At 48.8% G+C, this 20,470-nt stretch overlaps 4 protein-coding genes across 4 annotated transcripts in view; 2 read left to right on the top strand and 2 right to left on the bottom strand.

Moving 5' to 3' along the window:
- The window catches only part of SDHB (succinate dehydrogenase complex iron sulfur subunit B), a 689,037-nt gene that overhangs the window by 290,863 nt on the left and 377,704 nt on the right, over positions 1-20,470 (bottom strand). The gene's annotated exons all lie outside the window — the stretch shown is intronic.
- The window catches only part of PADI2 (peptidyl arginine deiminase 2), a 579,517-nt gene that overhangs the window by 242,604 nt on the left and 316,443 nt on the right, over positions 1-20,470 (bottom strand). The window lies entirely within an intron of this gene.
- PADI1 (peptidyl arginine deiminase 1) overlaps positions 1-20,470 on the top strand; it is a 169,791-nt gene that overhangs the window by 105,542 nt on the left and 43,779 nt on the right. The window lies entirely within an intron of this gene.
- Positions 8,746-20,470, top strand: part of PADI4 (peptidyl arginine deiminase 4) — a 55,504-nt gene continuing 43,779 nt past the window's right edge. The window contains exon 1 of the mRNA XM_050791212.1: positions 8,746-8,874. Coding sequence (XP_050647169.1) covers positions 8,783-8,874 — 92 coding nt within the window. The 5' untranslated portion in view covers positions 8,746-8,782. The remainder of the gene's footprint in view (positions 8,875-20,470) is intronic.

Below are 20,470 nucleotides of genomic sequence, written 5' to 3'. Positions count from 1 at the left end.
ATTTTCAGCTTTGAAATCTGCAAATGAAACTTTAAAATTTATTTTGGTTTATCCCGAAATAATGGAAAATGTCCAGTTGTGTTTTGTAAGCATCTATGTAACTCATCTTTTAGTTCATACTTCCTGGGGAGCCACCAAAGAAGGTCCCCATGGCAGTTAGGGGACCCTTACCCTCAGGAACAGTCGGTCTATTACTTGGAAGGTCTAGTCTAAATTTAAAAGATGTTACTGTACAAACGGGAATAATTGACTCTGGTTATACTGGAAAGATTCAATTAGTTATTAATTCCTTGACTCTGTGTTCTGCCTCCCCAGGAGAAAGAATTGCTCAGTTGTTGCCGTTACCTTACATAAAACTAGGAAGCAGCACAGTGAAAAGAACAGGAGCCTTTGGTAATACTAATCCAGCAGGAAAAGCTGTGTATTGGGTTAATCAAGTGTCTGACAAAAGACCTATTTGCACAGTTACTATTCAGGGAAAAGATTTTGAAGGACTAGTAGATACTGGAGCTGATGTCTCTATTACTGCTATAAATCAATGGTCCCAGCACTGGCCTAAGCAAAAGGCATCCGTTGGTATTGTTGGAGTAGGCGCTGCCTCAGAACTTTTTCAGACTTCCTTGATTTTACCATGTCAAGGACCGGATGGTCAGGAAGGGACATTTCAGCCTATCATTACATCTGTTCCTGTCAATTTATGGGGTAGAGACTTAACTGCAACAATGGGATGCTGAAATATCTATTCCTATGGATCAATATAGTAGTAATAGTAGACAAATGATGAGAAATATGGGACATTGCTCAGGAAAAGGACTAGGAAAAGATAAAAATGGCCAATCAGAACCTTTAGAATTACAACAGCAAACAGATCGGACCGGACTGGGGTGTCATTTTTAGGAGTGGTCATTGTTGAGCGTCCGGCTCCTGTTCCTCTTGTTTGGCTAACTGCCAAACTGGTTTGGGTGGAGCAATGGCCGCTGACAAAGGAAAATAAAAAGGCTGGGCAAGATACACGGTGGAGGGATGCACATATAAAAAGCTGGAACACAGGAAAGATAATATGGGGAAGAGGATTTGCTTGTGTCTCTCCAGGGGACAATGAGGTGCCTGTGTGGGTGTCCACCAAACATCTGAAGATCTATCATGAGCCACAGTATCTAGTGGACCCGCCTGTACAGTGCAAATGGAAGGTTTAAGGATTGCTTTTAAGCCTCAATTTGCTTTCTCTGTGCCTTCTGTTAGAAGGGGCCTGCTTCTTCTTATCAATGGTAAGTTTTACCCCGAGGTAATTAACCAAAGAGGCCGAAGCTGAGTTACAAATGCTTCAGCAATGGCATGTCTCCTGGCTACAGCCACAAAAGTTTTTGGTTCGTTTCAGTAGATTTACTAATATGGGGGTGAGGGTATGCTTGTGTTTTTGCAGGAGATAAACCATGTAGGTGCCCTCAAGATGTGTACAACCATGGAACAGGAGACTGGAAGGGCCCATGGATCCTAACCATAGACCAGGTTCCCTCAGTACTTGCCATGTTGAGAAACTGCTGGAGCGTCAAGGTTTTACCTATAGATGCTTAATGGACCAATGCTTTCTGACTGAACTCCTTTCTACCCTGAATACAAGGGACACTAATAGGTAGACAGGAGTATCATCACCCCTATTCAGCATGAAGAAATTACAGAAGATGGACCTTCAACCTTCTGCAACCCCTAGGATTGAGGGTCCTCTTGTAAAAGGGAAAGGGGAGATACGTGGGAAGCATTCAAACCAGAGCGACTCCATTTTGAATAAGGGCTAAGAAAAATGAAGCTGGATCACCAACTGGCAATTAAGGGCTGTACAGCCTGCAATTGCCTTAATTAATTTAAAAAAGAGAGACCACCTTATGCTAATAATAATAATGATAGCTGTGGTGGTTTTTACAAAACAGAAGGAGGGCATGTTGGGAGAAAAGCTGAGTGTTGGGAGAGAAGCTGAGGCAGGTCTTGCTTGTCTGCTAGGCTTGCTGGCTCCTTGCTTCTAGCACTCCCATTATCTTAAGCAGCCGTGTTTCTCATTGACTTGATACACTGTTTCCTTTCAACCCCCACATCCTCACCACCTGTTTGAACACCAATACATAGCGTGGGTTCCCAGAGCTCGAGGATCTACACAGCCTTCACACTCGGAACAGCCCCCTGGATCCTACTTTCTCTCTCAAAACTGTCTTTTTTGGCCGGGCGCAGTGGCTCACGCCTGTTTCCAGCACTTTGGGAGGCCGAGACGGGTGGATCATGAGGTCAGGAGATCAAGACTACCCTGGCTAACACGGTGAAACCTCATCTCTACCAAAAATACAAAAAAATTAGCCGGGCGCAGTGGCGGGCGCCTGTAGTCCCAGCCACACGGGAGGCTGAGGCAGGAGAATGGCGTGAACCCAAGAGGCAGAGCTTGCAGTGAGTGGAGATCGCGCCACTGCACTCCAGCCTGGGCGACAGAGCAAGACACTCTCTCAAAAAAACAAAAAACAAAACAAAAAAAACCTGTCTTTTTCTGATTCCTTTGACTCTGCCAGACTTCGTCGCCCCCACGACCTGGTGTTGGGTCTGATCACTCCAACACATGGCTTGGTGCTGTCTTTGTGATAGTGAGTTCTCATGAGATCTGGTAATTTAAAAGTGTGTGGCACCTCCCCAGGCTCGCTCGCTCTCTTGCTCCTGCTTTCATCATGTGAAGTATGTCTGCTCTCAGATTGACCTTCCACCATGACTGAAAGCTCCCTGAGGCTTCACTGGAAGCCAAGCGGATGCCAGCACCGTGTTTCCTGTAAAGCCTGCAGAACCATGAGCCAATGAAACGTCTTTCCTTTATAAATTACCCAGTCTCAGGTATTTCTTTGCAGCAAGGCAGAAAGAGTCTAATATACTACCCAATTTTAAGATTTATCATACAGCTACAGTAATCAAGATAGTGTCATTGTTGGAGGAACAGGCACAGATCAATGGAACTGAATATAGAACCTGGAAATAGCCCCACACATGTATGCCCAACATGTACAATTTTTGACAAAGATGCAAAAGCAATTCAATTACAATGTGTTGAAAAAGTCTTTTCAACAGATGATGCTGTAGCAAGGAATGTATCTTAAATAGTGTCATAAATTCAGTAAAATACAGTATTTCTTGTTTACCTACTCGTGCCAGGCCCTGTCCTAAGCACTAGGGAGATAGTGGGCAAAGCAAAGTCCATGCTCTCATGTCACTCACATTCTCATGATCATGGTCCTCAGGAGAAATCCTGGGTGCCAGAGAAGACACGTAAGCACCTGGTGTCAAGGGTTGGGTAGGAGCCAGTTCCAGAAAGGGAATACAGAGACATTTGCCTTCATCTGACTGGTCCCCTTCCTTTTCTCAAAGGTGGCAGAGTGGAAGGTTGCAGGCTTTCGATGCAGATTTGGGCTCCGTCTCCTGTCTATGCCCCTAATGTGCTGCTCATCTGTCAATGACTGACTTTCGTTGGGTTAGTGTATTGTTCACATGAATGGGCTCCAGTGCAGGGCCGGCACATGTTAGAGTCGTGATTTTGCCCTTGTGTGCCCATGAATCCTTCCAGAACCTAGGAGGATTCTGCAAGGGAGAGAAAGGAGAGATGCTGGGGACAGGGAAGAGCTGTGTGAACAGAGAGGAGAAAAGACTGCCCCTGCAATATACACAGCAGGCAGGGGGCTCTGGGATGAACACTTCACAGGAGCAGGAATTTTTTTTTTTTTTTTTTTTTTTTTGAGATGGAGTCTTGCTCTGTTGGCCAGGCTGGAGTGCAATGGAACGATCTCATCTCACTGCAACCTCTGCCTCCTGGGTTCAAGTGATTCTCCTGCCTCAGCCTCCCAAGTAGCTGGGATTGCAGGTGCCCGCCACTATGCCCAGCTAATTTTTGTATTTTTAATAGAGATGGGGTTTCACTATGTTGGTCAGGCTGGTCTCGAACTCCTGACTTCAGCTGATCCACAGGAGGAGGGATTTTCTAGTTTCAGCCAGTCTGGATGATCTAGACTTGCTCCAGTGTTCTGCTGGAAGTCATGAATTCAGAGAAGCCGAGAGACCAGGGTTCTTTCTGTTGGAAGGGACTTCAGAACTCATCAGCCAAATGACCTGGCCTGGGGGCAGCTGTGCAGCCCTCAGAGTGGACAAGGATGCAGGGGCTCGGGAGTCAGGCTGTGCAAAATTAAATGCAAGTATCACCACTTCTGTGTATCTCTGAGTGGTTACCTAACTCCTCTGAGACTCGGTTTCCTCATCTGGACAATGGGGAGAGATGTTAAGGTTGCTGTGAGGATTAAAGATGATGCATGTTAGGGCCTGGCATAGGTCAGGGATACACCAGGGCATAGCATGTTGGATAAAGCCAAATTTGAAACCCTCCTAGAGGCCGTGTGACCTTGAGCCTGGTACTTCACTCTTCTGTAGAGATGAGATTGTACCTGTTGCCACACTTAATAGTGAGAATTAGAAATAATAGAGCCCAAGGACCTGGTGACAGGTAAACACATGGCAGGCGTTAATAGATGGTGGTCTGTTATCACCCTGTGTGCTTCTACGTTTATGTTAAAGCCTAAGTTAGCTTCTAAGTGAGGGCCGGACACTTAGGAGGCATTTGATAAATATTTGTTGAATGAATAGCTCAGTGCTGGGAATGAACTGTACTTATGAATGAATAATGCAAAAGAGCTAGGCCATCTGCTGCAAGAAATACACTGCACTATACCCAGACTCAGAGCCACTGGGAGAGTCCCCTGACCCTAATTCTTTCCCCCAAAATGATGTCATTGCAATCACCTGGAGCAGGCTAGCCAGCCAGTCTCTGGGACAGGAGCTCAGATGGCCACAGCCATCTGGGCCTCAAATGCCTAGAGGGTATTGGGCAACTCCCAGAACACCTTTGCTTCCTCTGTGTGAGTTGGGCTGGTGATTCTGCCTTTCAACAGGAAGAGAGGCCTCTTCCTCCCAGGTTTGTGGCCTGGGTTCTGAGCCAGTCACCATGTGTAAGAGAGTTCACTCCCCAACCCCAGAGGTCCCCTTTGGGCTCTGAAAGGGTTAATGCCATCGGCAAAAGAAACAGCCAGGCCAGGTTCTCAGGGATCTTCACAGGATCCTGTCTGGGTCAAGTACTGGGCTGGGTGCTGGGAACACAAACAGCCATGGTGTTAAGCCACCAGTGTTGAGTGACAAGTCTAGGCACTGGCCTTGCTCTCAGGCTAGTTGGGAGACGGGCATTTAAACACAAGGTGTGGCAAATCTCAGAAACAGAATGAAGCGTCCTGCTAAAAAACTAGAGGGGCAAAGATGAATCTATAACATCCGTGCAAATAACGACAGACACGGGCACAAGGGATGCATGGCTACGTGGTTTATGACACTGAAAACTTGCAAACAGCCCCCATGTCCATCAGCAGGGGAGCAGCCATGTCAGGATGCAGCTGGAGCTGCAGGCACCGGTGGGGCATGCCCCAGCCCCATGTCTGTTGGCCTCTTATTCCACTGCCCTCGGCTCCTGCCCTCAGCCCTGCCTATCACAGAGCCCATGGCCCTTGTTCTGCTGTGAGTGACCAAGTGTGTTTCTACAAAGAGGCTTTGCTTCCAAAGTGCAGCCGTTTTCCCTGAGTGTGAGAATGTGCGTGTGTGTGTGCGTGTGTGTTACAAACCTAGTTTTGTGTTGCTCCCTGTGTAATTGCAAATAACATGTACTCTCGTTTGCTCCTCCTCTCTCTCATCACTCCCCTGAGTCTCTGGTGGAGGACCCCAGGGCTCATCCCTCGGCCTTCTCTCTTCCCCATCCACACTCATTCCCTAGGGGAGCTGGAGATGTTGACATCTCACAGTTGTATGCTTTCCAGCCTGGTCCTATCTCTTAAGCTCCAGAATCATGTGTTCAAACATCCTACAGGGCATCATCACACCAAATCACACTTGGCAAAGCCAGGACCAAACTCCTGACCTCCACTGTGCCCACCCCCACCCCTCCCTCAGCCTTCCCTTCCCAGCTGCAAGCAGCCCCACCCCTCCAGGGCCTCAGGCTCCAAATTGCGGCGGCGGCCTCCATCCCTCTCTTTCTTAACACCCCTCATCCAGTCCATCTGCACCTCCTGTTGGCTGTATTGCATCACAAAATGTCCAGAACCTGACCTATCCTCCCCTCCTCCATGGCAACCACCCTGGCCTGAGCCCCACCGTCTGTCACCGGCCTGTCTGCAGTGGCCACTTCACAGGTCTCCTGGCCTCTTCGCGGATCCCCTACAGTCTGTTCTGACATCACAGCTAGAGTGATCACGTTCAAGCAAGTCGGTTCGCGGTCCTCCTCCTCTGCTCAAAATGACTCCAGGCTCCCCATGTTACTTGGAGCAGAGGCCAAAGTTCTTAGGATGCCTGAAAGGCCCTTATGATCACACCCCCGCCCCGGGCTGCTCTCCCCCCTCCCTCACTGCATTTCAGCCACACTGGCCTCTTTACTCTTTCTTGAACCCGCCAGGCATGTCCCTGCCTCAGGGCCTTTGCACCGACTGCACTGGCTGTTCTCTTGACCTAGAACATTCTCCCTCCAGTTTTCCACATTGGCACTCAAGTCTTGGCTCAAACGTCACCTTCTCTGGCCACCCTACTTGAAATTGCATTAGCCCCTTGCCCTGTGTTCCTAGTGGCCCTTATCCTGTCATTGTTCCTTTTTCTACCCTACTAACATACGATAGAATTCACTTACTGCATTTATTGCTTACTGGCTGTCTCTCTCCCAACAAAAACAAACAAAAAGGCTCTATGAAGGCAGGATTTTTGTCCGTTTTGTTCACAGCATATCCACAGTGCCTGGAACAGTGTCTGGCCATCAGCAGGCAATAAGTATTTGTTGAATTAACAAAACTGCTTTGGGGCTTGTCTTCTATGGCTCATTCACAGCAAATTTAAACCCCAAACTGCTGAAGAAAATAAGAAAGCAAAGAAGAAACAGAAGAAAACAACCTCAGGAGACCTAAGACTTGGGGTAGAGGCCAGCCCTCTCACTGATGTGCTGCGTGACCGTGGACAGGTCCCACCCCCTTTCTGTGCCTCAGTCTCCCCTTCTGCAGAACAAGGACTGGATTGGGTGTTCTCTAAGGGCCCTCCCAACTCTAACAACGGGCAGCTCCCTCCTGCCACTTTCCAGTAGAAACTCAAACTAGTTCTAATCATGCGGTCAGCCAGAGAAATCGGGTTTATTAAGACTTACTGTGTGCAGGCAGTCACGTAGATGCGTCAGAACGTCAGACCTGGCCACGTCATCATCTGCTGGTACAGAAGATAAGCTTTGAGCCTAGAGAAGGTGGTCTGAATTCAGATCCCCACTGTAGGGCTTGTGACACCTTGGGGGTCTCACTCAATCTCTCTAAGTCTTTGTGGCCCATCTACACATGGGCATCCTGATAGGACCCACTCCACGGGGATGTTGACATGGGGCAGGATTTGAACTAAAGCCTGCTTGATTCCACAGCCTGGCTCTGAATTAATGAGGCAAATTCTTTGCTTCAAAGCCAAAGCAAGCAAACAGAAATGAACACAAAATATCCAACCTGCCGAACGCTCTATGTTCACACCAGACCCCCATGCATGCATCCTCTGAGTGCTCCTTGTTGAGACCCGTCTGCCACCCGCCAATTGCCTTATTAAAGGTAGCGCCTGGTACCAACGGCCCAGGTGCAGCCACATCTCTGTGGCCGCATGGGCGTCCCCCTGGCAGGCGTGGCCCACACCTGCACTGTCTGATCTGACAGCCAGAGGCCCTGGCAAGAGGCAGGTATCCTGGAGCATGCAGAGAACATCAGCTTCCACGCCAGGAAGCTCATCTCCTCCCAGCTCTACTGCATGCTGGCTCTGGCACTTTGGGCAAGAGCTAGTCACTTTTACTCTCTGAGCCTCAATTTTCCTTCTGTAAAATGGATTGTAATAATAAGCCCATCTGTATCTTGTAGCGAGATGTAGCTGTGATACAGTCTAGAAAGCACGTGTCATACAGACAGGCAGCTAATGAATGTCACACTCTGGAACTGGACACCTTTGGTTCCAATTCTGGCCCTACCACTCTCGAGCTGTGGAAGTGCTCTGGACCTCCATTTTCTCGTCTGTAAAATGGGTACAATAATGGCACCAACCTCAGAGGGCTACTATGAGGGTGAAATAAGGGGATAATGGTACTACCTAGTTCACAAGTTTGTCTTAATGAGCTATTCCATGTGGTGCAGGAAAACATGCCTGGCGTAGAGAAAATACCAAGAATGTGAGCTGTCATGTGGGTGGCCCAGGTGGAGAGACTTGTCCCAAGCCTGGTTGCTCTTTGAACGTGTAGCCTGGCCTATGATCGCTTACCTAAAATCTCCCTGCTTTTCCCACCTTCTCCTTTCTGATACCCCTGTTTGACATAGGTGAGATTGGATAGATCAAGGTGTTCAGGGCCTCCAGGCAGGGATGGGGCTACGGGCACGTAGGACTGGGACCCAACCCCTCAGCCTGGACTCCACCCCACGCTTTCTGAGCCATCCATCCTTCTCAGGAAACTGACAGAGCCACCCTGCCACTGGTACCAGCATTGACACCCACCTAGAGGTCCAAGGGGCAGCCCCAGGGCAGAGGAGATTTTGAGAGCCCACACCCCTGACCTGAGTGGGGAGGGGTTGAGCCTCTGGGCCACAGACCGCAGGTGCTGACTCATGGCCTCCGCTGGGCGGTATAAAGGAACCAGCCCGGGGGCTTCCTACAGCCAGAGGGACCAGCTAACCAGACAATGGCCCAGGGGACATTGATCCGTGTGACCCCAGAGCAGCCCACCCATGCCGTGTGTGTGCTGGGCACCTTGACTCAGCTTGACGTCTGCAGGTGAGCGGGGGACCTTCTGGGGTTTTGGGGGCAGGTCAGGAGATGCTGGATGAGCCAGTTCTACTGACACAGAGCATGTGTTTGGCCCAGGCTCCAGGCTCCAGGCTCCAGCCTCTGCAGCCACTGCCAGGGGAGCAGCTGGAGAGAGAAGATCCCAGCAGCCGTGGGAAGTGCCAGTCTCATGGCTGTGGGTTTTTTGCCATGTACAAGTGCAAATTCCCCAGGACCACACCACAGATAAATTATTGTGGGGCAAACTAGGCCAGCCATCTTCCTGTCTTCATCGAGGCAACAGAAACTTACAGAGGGTCTGTGATTTGCTCAAGGTCACACAGCAAGTGTGCCCTGGAAGTAAGTTTAGCCCCTGGGCCTCCTGGTTCACAGCACAGTTTGTTACCCCACATCTCTTAGCTAAGCTTCTCCGTGGGTGTGTAATAGTGTGGGTGGGATGGTGAAACAGAGCTCTCTGGCGTGGCAGAGACTGAGGTAGGAAGCCTGGACCTGCTGCTGGCTAGCTGAGAGGCCTTGAGCAACTGAGCCTCAGTTTCCTCATCTGTGAAATGGGGATAATACTCACATCACGGGCTGGTTATAGGAATTCAATATGAAAACATGTGCAAATGTTGGTTGAGTACTTAGCACAGTGGTGGGCCCATCCCTGGTAGTTTTTATTCACTCATTTAACAAACGCTGTTTGCCATATGCCCTGTGGCAGGGTCTGGGTTAAACAAGAGAGTGGAGGAACGCTCTCAGGGAGTGTGCAGGGTCATTGTTGTTATTGTAGAACAGGAATTAAAAGAAATTTTAAAATGTGTAAGCAGAAACTCAGCTCTGTGTTCAAACAAACAAACAAACAAACAAAAACAATTTTCCCTGAAAAAAAAAAGAACTGGAGTCCCTTAAAAATTAACTGCCTGTTTTTTTTTGTGGCTAGGGAGCCTTATTGCCGCTCCTTTCCCAGGCACGGTGAGGACCCCGTTTCTCTAGCTGTGCAGCTGCAAGGCCACTAGACAGATACACTCAAGCCATAAAACATGTTTTTCCTTAAAAAGTAAAAAATAATATAATGCATGTCTCAATTAAATAACTGTATTTCTTTCCCCCTGCACAGATCTCTCCCCACCCTGTGAAATGCTTAAAATATAACTTAACTCTTTGTTCAGGGCTCGGTCTTTTTAAATGTGAATCCGACTGAGCCAGTGCACCTAAATAATAAATCCTCCTCAACCCCTCGGTCTCTCTGATTCCTGAATTATCCTGCAACAATTGCTGTTGTCAGGAATAGGAGTGGTTGCCCCTGGCTTCCCCAGCCCAGGCTGGGCATCGGTGGCCCTAGAATGGTGCCCATAGGAGTGTCAGGGACAGTTCTTTTTTTTTTTTTTTTTTTTTTTTGAGACGGAGTCTGGCTCTGTCGCCCAGGCTGGAGTGCAGTGGCCTGATCTCAGCTCACTGCAAGCTCCACCTCCCAGGTTCACGCCATTCTCCTGCCTCAGCCTCCTGAGTAGCTGGGACTACAGGCACCCACCACCTCGCCCGGCTAGTTTTTTGTATTTTTTTTAGTAGAGACGGGGTTTCACCGTGTTAGCCAGGATGGTCTCGATCTCCTGACCTCGTGATCCACCCGTCTCGGCCTCCCAAAGTGCTGGGATTACAGGCTTGAGCCACCGCGCCCGGCCAGGGACATTTCTTTGAAAGTGTCACTTGCTGCCTGAGCCCCAGCTGCCAGATAACAGCAGTAAATATCAGATGGTCTCCCAGGGCCACATGGGGGAGGCAGGAGACCAAGAAGCTGGGGAGAAAAGGAAAAAGAAAATCACCTGACATCGTTTGAGGCACCCGCAACTCCTCTGAGGATGAGTGTGGAGGAAATGACAGGGCCTCGCCCAGCATGCGCAGGCTAACCCTCTACCCAGCGTCTGGGAGTAGTGATCAAGATCACAGGTGCTTCCTCTGGCCCTGGAGAGGTGGGTGGACAGCTGGTCAGGGTTGGGCAGAGAGGAAGGCACTGCTCATTTCTCCCAGAAATGATGGGGACTCTGGAGTTCCCAGGTGCCTCGAAACCCTTCTTTTCTCCTCCTTCAGCTACACATTGAGCCCTGTCACTCTATCCCCTGAACATCTCACATAACAATGGCTAATATTTACATCACACTTACTACATTCAACTCATTCAACGGCCTCAGGAGGCTGTTAATGTTGTTATTCCCATTTTATAGAAGAGGAAACGGAGGCTCCAAGAAGTTAAGTAACCCACCTCAAGCCACACAGCTAGTAAGTAGGGGAGACAGGACTCAACCCAGGCAGCATGACTCTAGGACCCTCCTCTCTCCCCATGGGTCCCCAGTCCAGCCCTTCCTGTTGCTTCTTATCTGTTCCTAACATAGCCCCAGACAGTGCCTCCCTCCCATCTCCTGAGCAGCCATCAGCCTCTTCATGAACCACATAGGTGGGAGGGCCACTCCCCCCTTACCTCCACCCACATATGCATACCTCCATACCTTTGCTCAAGCCATTCTTTCTGTCCCCAAAGTCAGGAACCCGGGAGGCAGAGGTTGCAGTGAGCCAAGATTGGGCTACTGCACTCCAGCCTGGGCGACAGAGTGAGACTCTGTCTCAAAAACAAGAGGCAAAAATACCTACCCGAGGGTCACATAAATTAAAGGTGGCAAGCCGGGTGCGGTGGCGCATGCCTGTAATCACAGCACTTTGAGAGGCCAAGACGGGCAGATCACTTGAGGCCAGAATTTCGAGACCAGCCTGGCCAACATAGGGAAACCCCGTCTCTACTAAAAATACAAAAAAGTTAGGAACCATGCCATGATGCACAGGACAGAATAAATAAAGCATTATGATGGCCAGGCACAGTGGCTCACGCCTGTAATCCCAGCACTTTCGGAGGCAAAGATGGGCGGATCACAAGGTCAGGAGATCAAGACCATCCTGGCCAACATGGTAAAACCCTGTCTCGACTAAAAATACAAAAATTAGCCGGGCATGGTGGTGCGCAGCTGTAGTCCCAGCTAGTTGGGAGGCTGAGACAGGAGAATTGCTTGAACCCAGGAAGCAGAGGCTGCAGTGAACCGAGATCATGCCACTGAACTCCAACCTGGGCGACAGAGACTCTGTCTCAAAAAAAAAAAAAAAATTAGATGGGAGTAGTGGCACATGCCTATAATCCCAGCTACTCAGGAGACTGAGGCACAAGAGTTGCTTGAACCTGGGAGGTGGAGGTTGCAGTGAGGGAAGATTGCACCACTGCACTCCAGCAAGGGCAACAGAGTGAGACTCTGTCTCAAAAAGAAAAAAAAAAAAGTTAAAGGTGGCAAAGCCAGGACTGTCTGACCCTAAACCCCCCCTGCTTCCCAGCACAGCTGGCCTCCAAATGCTGTGGAGTGGACCCCCCTGGGCACTGCTCCCTGTGGGCAGAGCTCATTCAGCTTCCAAAGGATTTGGTAAAGGCCTAGAAGGAGTGGGGGTCCAGGAGGTGCCAACTGCAAAGGGCAGTGGGCATTCAGAAGCTGCCATCCATGGTCTCTCTTCTTCCTCCCAGGGTCTCCTTCTGAATAGGAGACCACTTGATACGACAGTGGGGAGCCTGGACAAGTCTGTTTGTAGCTCTGAGCCTCGGTTTACCCAACTGTAAAATGGGAAAATTAACACTCCTTGCTGGGTTATGGCAAAGATTAAATTATATAATGCACACCAAGTGTCTGGCAGAGGGGTCCCCTTTCCAATGCAAATCAAAGAAAATGACTAAGGTAAATGTCAATCCTTTTCAGAGGTTTATTTCCAAGGTTGGAAAAGAATACAGAAACAGAAAAAATCTGTGGTCTGTGCTTTTTCCTAAATGGGTCTGGGGACTTCAATATTCAAAGGGAAAAGAGGGGTATTGGGCCGGGTGTGGTGGCTTACGCCTGTAATCCCAGTACTTTGGGAGGCCGAGGAGGGAGGATCACCTGAGGTCAAGAGTTTGAGACCAACCTGGACAACATGGTGAAACAGCATCTCTACTAAAAATACAAAAAATAGCCGGGAGTGGTGGCACGTGCCTGTAGTCCCAGCTACTTGGGAGGCTGAGGCAAGAGAATCACTTGAATCCGGGAGGTGGAGGTTACAGTGAGCTGAGATCGCGCCATTGTACTCCAACTTGGGCAACAAGAGCGAAACTCTGTCTCAAAAAAAAAAAAAAAAGAGTGGGTATTGGGGGAAAAAGGAAGAAAGAGAAAAAAGATGGGTAGATAAGAGGCAAGTGATTGCATTCTTTTGAGTCTTTCGTCGCTTTCACTGAATACATTCTCCGTGTGAGGCGGGGGAATAGTCACTTATGCCTTGAGCTCAGTGAATCTGTATTGTCACATAAGATAAACATAGAGCAAAGGAAGAAATCAGATATGCATTTGTTGCAGGTGAGCAGAGGTATGACTTTGATTTCTGTCCTTTGTTCCATGCCTGTGAAGATAAGCTATTCACCGACGCTGTCAGGGTGAAATTCAGCAGAACTGGTTCGTGGGAAAGATCTCAGGGCTCACAGGGAATTTCCTTGTGGGCAAATTGTGAGGGAGGTATGTAGCCTTTTTTTTTTTTTTTTAAATCTTTGTAGCTATCTCATTTAGAAACAAAATGGGACCGGGCGCAGTGGCTCACACCTGTAATCCCAACACTTTGGGAGGCTGAGGTGAGCGGATCACAAGGTCAGCAGATTGAGACCATCCTGGCCAACATGGTGAAAACCTGTTTCTACTAAAAATACAAAAATTAGCTGGGTGTAGTGGCACGTGCCTATAGTCCCAGCTACTCGGGAGGGTGAAGCAGGAGAATCGCTTCAACCAGGGAGGTGGAGGTTGCAGTGAGCAGAGATCTCGCCACTGCACTCCAGCCTGGGCGACAGAGCGAGACTCTGTCTCAAAATAAACAAATAAATAAAAATAAAAAGTAAGAAAGAAAATGGGGCCGAGTGTGTTGGCTCATGCCTGTAATCCCAGCACTTTGGAAAGCCCAAGCAGGCGGATCACTTGAGGTCAGGAGTTCGAGACCAGCCTGGGCAACATGGTGAAACCCCATCTCTACTAAAAATATAGCCAGGCATGGTGGTGTGTGCCTGTAATCCCAGCTACTCGGGAGGCTGAGGCACAGGAATTGCTTGAACCCTGGAGGCGAAGGCTGCAGTGAGCCGAGATCATGCCACTGCACTCCAGCCTGGTGACAGCGCGAGACCATGTCTGAAAAAAAAGAAAAAGAAAGAAAGAAAGAAAAATAAAATGGAAGCCAGGTTTGCATGACCCAGTTCCCAGCTTGACTTTTCCCTTTGGCTTAGTGAGTTTGGGGTCCTGAGATTCATTTTCCTTTGACAGCAGTGAGGACTGCATGAGTCTCCGTGTGTGAGGGTGGCAGACACTGAGTGCCGCCCTCATGGGGGTGGTTGGTCAGGAGATGGCAGATGCTGGAGTTGGAGGAATGATGTCACTGTCTGGGGCTCAAGCCCCCAGTGCTGGCTGTATGGAGGGTATTGGAAGTTCCAAGAAGATTCAGCTCTGGATGGTCTTATGATAACACACATGGGTCACATGCATGAGGGCATGCACACACCTGGTGTGAACTCCCAGATGTTTATGAAAGTTCCTTGTTTAGGAGCTGAGAACATCTGGAACACAGACAGAGGAAGCACATACATCTTAGAGTCAAATCCCAGTGGCCCAGTTCCTAGCTGGCCCTTACCTCTCTGAGCCTCAGTTTCCCCATCTAGCAGAGAGAGTGGTTATAAAGGTGCCAGACCCACCCATTTGTGCCAGACCCACCTGTTTGTTCCCCTCTTGAGGAAGTCACGTGGGACAGAGGGGTCTGAGGCGGACCTTGTCCCTCAGTCCACCTGCTGTGCGCCCCTCGGTCTCCATTGTGTTTTGAGCCCCTTATTCATTTTCTTGGTGGGCCAGACACATGGCATGTCCCTCTCCTGTCCCCATCCTCTGACCACAGCGCCCAGGCAGTTGGAAGGCCTGGCTTATCACTGAGGTTTTCAGAGAATGAAGAAAAACAACAGCACACAGAACCAAGAGAATGAGCCTCCGGGCTTTGGCAGAGAAACAAGAGCCTTGGTTAAGTTTTGGTTCGGCCAGGTAGGTGTATCATAAATGGAGGCACCTGAGCAGAAAGGCACCAGTGCCACTGGGGCATCTCCTGGCTGGAAACTGCCCACTGCACTCCAGCCTGGGTGACAGAGCAAGACTCTGTCTCAAAAATAAATAAATAAATAAATAAATAAATAAAATATCACCCCTACCCAGTAACACCCACCCCCTACCCCCTGTCTCCCCGGCCCTGCCCCTAGCTTCCGCCTGTGGCTGCATTTCAGCCGGGCATTCAGCAGAAGCTGTGGGACTGCATGACTGGGGCAGAGCCTCAGTGTGCTCATCTGTAAAATGGGAAGAGGGATGCCGGCCTCACAGTAGCAGGACCTCATAGTGCTGCCGTGAATGTTCAGCTGATGAGACAATGGGTGTAGAACGCCAGGCTCACAGTAGCTCTCAACAAATACCAGTGTATGCATTCTCTCCAGCCTCAGTTTCTTCTTCATTTGTAGAAGGGGAACTCCAATAGTACCTATGTCACAGAGTTGTCATGGAGATGCCTGTAGAGACGGGGTTTAGCCATGTTGCCCAGGCTGGTCTCAAACTTCTGGACTCAAGCAATCCACCTGTCTCAGCTTCCCAAAGTGCTAGGGTTACAGGCGTAAGCCACCATGCCTGGCTGTGTGTATGGCTTTTCTGCATAAGAAAGCAGCAATAACAATGCATGCCACAGACATAATGCTTTTTTTTTTTTGAGACAGAGTCTCGCTCTTGTCGCCTAGGCTGGAGTTCTATGTTGAGATCTTGGCTCACTGCAATCTCCATCTCGCAGGTTCAAGCGATTCTCCTGCCTCAGCCTCCTGAGTAGCTGGGATTACAGACACCCGCCACCACACCTGGCTAATTTATTTGTAATTTTAGTAGAGACGAGGTTTCACCATGTTGGCCAGGCTGGTCTCGAACTCCTGACCTCAGGTAATCCACCCTCCTCGGCCTCCCAAAGTGCTGGGATTACAAGCGTGAGCCACCGTGCCTGGCCATCATAATGCTTTATTTATTCTGTCCTGTGCATCATGGCATGGTTCCCTGATTCCACTCAGAAATCAGGGTAATTCAACAAACTTGTATTAGCATCTTCTTTGGCAGTGGTTCTCACACTTGAGTGTGTATCAAAAGCATCTGGAGAGTCTGTTAAAACAGATTGCCGCTGGGCACTGTGACTTACGCCTGTAATCCCAGCACTTTGGGAGGCTAAGGCAGGAGGATCACTTGAGGCCAGGAGTTCGAGACCAGCCTGGGCAACATACTGAGACTCTCATCTCTATAAAAAAATTTTTTAAATTAGCCGGATGTGGTAGTGTGTGCCTGTAGTCCCAGCTACTAAGGTGGCTGAGGCAGGAGGATTACTTGAGCCCAGGAGTTCAAGTCTGCCGTGAGCTATGATTGTGCCTCTGTACTCCAGCAAGAACCCCTCTCCGAAAAACCAAAACAAACAAAAAACACACATTTCTGGGCCCACTCTTAGAGTTTCCAACTCAGTAGGTCTGAGCAGAGCCCAAGAATCTGCATTTTTAACACATTCCCCAGTGAGGCAGATGCTGCTGTTCCGAAGATCACACTTCGGGAAGCATTGGTCTTCAGGAAGTGCTGGATGCTGGGCACAGCAGGGTGGCACCAACGCAGAGAAAGAGGCAGTCATGATGTGGTAGGAATGGCACCAGGCTGGGCTGCAAGAGGACCCAGACCTGCCATTATCAGCCGGCACCCAGACACGTCACTTTGCCTCTCTGAACCTGTTTTCTCATCTGTAAAAGAATAACAATGGCTCACTCATAGGATGATTGTGAAAACAAAGGTTAATGGCCACACAGAGAAAGGTGACTAGCTTGTCATCTGCTGCAGGTATGTGAACGCCAACTCAGGCAACAGTGTCAGGATGGGAGAAGGTGCCAAGACCGAAATGTCACTGAGGATGACAGAAATTCTAAACCTCAAACTCCCAAACGGAGGCGGGGAGACTAACCTGACTGCTGAGTGTGACTGAATGTCCTGATCAGACTTCCCGTGACTTTGAGCTGTGAATAAACATTTTTATATTTTCACCTTTTGCCGTTCACATGCACACAAGGCGAAAATTGGTATGCTTATTTTTTTTTCTTTTTATTTATTTATTTATTTTTTTTTGAGACATAGTCTCGCTCTATCAGCCAGGCTGGAGTGCAGTGGCGCGATCTCGGCTCACTGCAAGCTCCGCCTCCCGGGTTCACGCCGTTCTCCTGCCTCAGCCTCCTGAGTGGCTGGGACTACAGGTGCCCGCCACAATGTCTGGCTAATTTTTTTGTATTTTTAGTAGAGACGGGGTTTCATGGTGTTAGCCAGGATGGTCTCGATCTCCTGACCTCATGATCCGCCCGCCTCAGACTCCCAAAGTGCTGGGATTACAGGCGTGAGCCACCACACCCAGACTTTTTTTTTCTTTTCTGTGGAGACAGGGTCTCGCTATTTTGCCCAGGCTGGTCGAAAGCAGTCCTCCCACCTCAGCCTCCCAAAATGCTGGGATTACAGGCGTGAGCCATTGTGCCTGGCCAGCACACTAACTTTTTAAAAAATCTACTACCACATGCCCCTTGCTTTTTCTTTTTTCTTATGAAGATGCTGATTTTGGTTCAAGTGTTTTTTTGATTGCCTGCCACTTTTCCAGACCTCGGCCATCATATCACACTCAAGAGTGCAGGGTTTTACCCAGGATCAAGAGAGAGACAAACAGAGGCGTGGTGTGGTGGCTCATGTCTGTCATCCCAGCACTTTGGGAGGCCAAGATGGGAGGATCCCTTGAGCCCAGGAGTTCGAGACCAGCCTGGAGATAAGGAGACTCTATCTCTACAAACAATAATTTTTTAAAAAGTAGCCAGGGGTGATAGCATGTACCTGTGGTCCCAGCTACTCAGCTACTCAGGAGGCTGAGGTGGAAAGGTCACTTCAGCCTGGGAGGCTGAATTGCAGTGAGCTGTGATTGCGCCACTGCACTCTAGCCTGGGTGAGAGAATGAGATCCCATCTCTTAAGAAAAGAGAGAGAGAGAGACATTCAAAGACAGAGAGTGTATTAGTTTCCTGTTTGTTAAAAGAAACACAAGACAAATTAAATTTAACAGTTTAGTGGAGCAAAGAACAATTAGTGAATCAGGCAGCCCCCTCTACCCAAACCAGAATAGGTTCAGAAAGACTCAGGAGCTGCCACATGGTTGAACAATATTTATGAACAGAAAAAGGAAACTGACCCACGGAACACAGAAGCAAGGCTCAGAAACAGCTGGATTGACGACAGCTCGGCATCTGCCTCATTTGGACATGGTTTGAACAGTTGGCTGCCTGCGATCGGCCAAAACAGTGGTTGGTATAAAAGTAGGTCACGGGTTGTTTACACCTCCAGTTAGGTTATAGCTTGCTATGTACAAAGAAACCTTTCAGCCGAACTTAAAATACGCAAAGAGGCAGCTGTGGGGTAAACTTAATATAACACATTACTGCTGTAACAAATCACCACAAACTTAGTGACTTCAAACAGCACAAATTTATTACCTTCCAGTTTGCAAGATCAGATATCCAAAAAATGAATCTTACTTGACTAAAATCAAGGTGTCGGCAGGGCTGCGTTCCTTCTGGACGCTCCAGAGGAGAACTCATTCCTTGCAGCTTCTAGAGGGGCCCACATTCCTTGGCTTGTGGCCCCTTCCAGCAACAGCATCACTCTGATCTCTGCTGCCATCACCACAGTTTCCCTGACTTAGACCCTCCTGCCTCCTTCTTATAAAGAGCTTTGTATTACCGGAAAGTGGTCCCAATCCAGACCCCAAGACAGGGTTCTTGGATTTTGCCCAAGAAAGAATTCAAGGTGATCCATAAAGTGAAAGCAAGTTTATTAAGGAGGCAAAGGAATAAAAGAATGGCTACTCCATAGGCAGAGCAGTCCCAAAGGCTGCTGGTTGCCCATTTTTATAGTTATTTCTTGATTATATGCTAAACAAGGGGTGGATTATTCATGAGTTTTTGGGGTAAAGGGTGGGCAATTCCCTGAACTGAGGGTTCCTCCCCTTTTTAGACCATATAAGGTAACTTCCAGGCATTGCCATAGCATCCATAAACTGTCAGGATGCTGGTGGGAGTGTCTTTTAGCATGCTAATGTATTATAATTAGTGTATAATGAGCAGTGAAGACAACCAGAGGTCACTCTTGTCATCATCTTGGTTTTGATGTGTTTTGACCGGCTTCTTTACTGCCAACTGTTTTATCAGCAAGGTCTTTATGACCTGTATCTTGTACTGACCTCCTATCTCATCCTATAACTTAGAATGCCTAACTTACTGGGAATACAGCCCAGCAGATCTCAGCCTTATTTTATGCAGCCCCTATTCAAGATGGAGTTGCTCTGGTTCAAATGCCTCTGACACTTGTGGTTACATTGGGCCCATCTGGCTAATCTAGCATAATCTCCCCATCTCAAGATCATTAACTTAATCACATTTGCAAGTCTCCTTTTCTGTGTAAGGCAACATCTTCACAGGTTTGGAGGACTAGTCATCTTTGTGGTCATCTTTGGGAGACCATTGTTCTGCCTACCACAGAGGGTTGATCTCATTTTAAGGAACAAATCCCTTTTGGTTGGAGTGATAAAGGGAGGATTCAATGGCAGAGGACCCACTGAGATGGGCCTTTGGGGCTGGATTGGATTCTGCAAGAAGGATGTGGGAGGGGAGAGCCCTCCAGATGAGGGACAGGTGATACGCAAAGCCTGGGAGATGGGAAAGTAGGGGGCAGGTGCAGGGAACTGTGGGCCATTCAGTCTCTGACCATAGGGAGAGCAGCATGGGGGACCACTAGGGGCCAGGCCAGGGCCCACCCCCACTCTCTTTACGAAGCAGAGATCCAATATGCCTAACCCTGAGTTTGGGAAAGTGACTTCACCTCTCCGTGCCTCAGCTTCCTCATCTGTAAAATGAACAGTACCCGCCTTACAGGCTGGTGGTGAGAACCGAATTAGTTAATGTGTGGAAAGAATGTGAACAGTGCCTGGAGCAGAGTAAATTGCCTGTAAGTAATTGCTTTTATTTAAGAATATGAAATTGATCCCAGCACTTTGGGAGGCTGAGGAGGGCGGATCACGAGGTCAGGAGATCAAGACCATCCTGGCTAACATGGTGAAACCCCGTCTCTACTAAAAATACAAAAATTAGCTGGACGTGGTTGCGGGCGCTTGTAGTCCCAGCTACTCGGGAGGCTAAGGCAGAAGAATGGCGTGAACCTAGGAGGTGGAGCTTGCAGTGAGCCGAGATCGAGCCACTGCACTCCAGCCTGGGTGACAGAGCAAGACTCCGTCTCAAAAAAAAAAAAAAAAAAAAAAAAAAAAAAGAATGTGAAATTGACTTCGTGAGGGTAGAATGAGAGCCCAAGCCAGGGTGGGCAGGAGATGGAATGAAATCTCCTCTTCTGTCTACTTCAGACCCTTAGGTTCTTCAAAGGCTATGTCAAATT

This window comes from Macaca thibetana, chromosome 1, assembly GCF_024542745.1.
Source record: "Macaca thibetana thibetana isolate TM-01 chromosome 1, ASM2454274v1, whole genome shotgun sequence".
Lineage (NCBI taxonomy): Eukaryota > Metazoa > Chordata > Mammalia > Primates > Cercopithecidae > Macaca > Macaca thibetana.
Note: the sequence above shows the minus strand (reverse complement) of the source record. Positions and strands in the feature narration are given on the sequence as shown.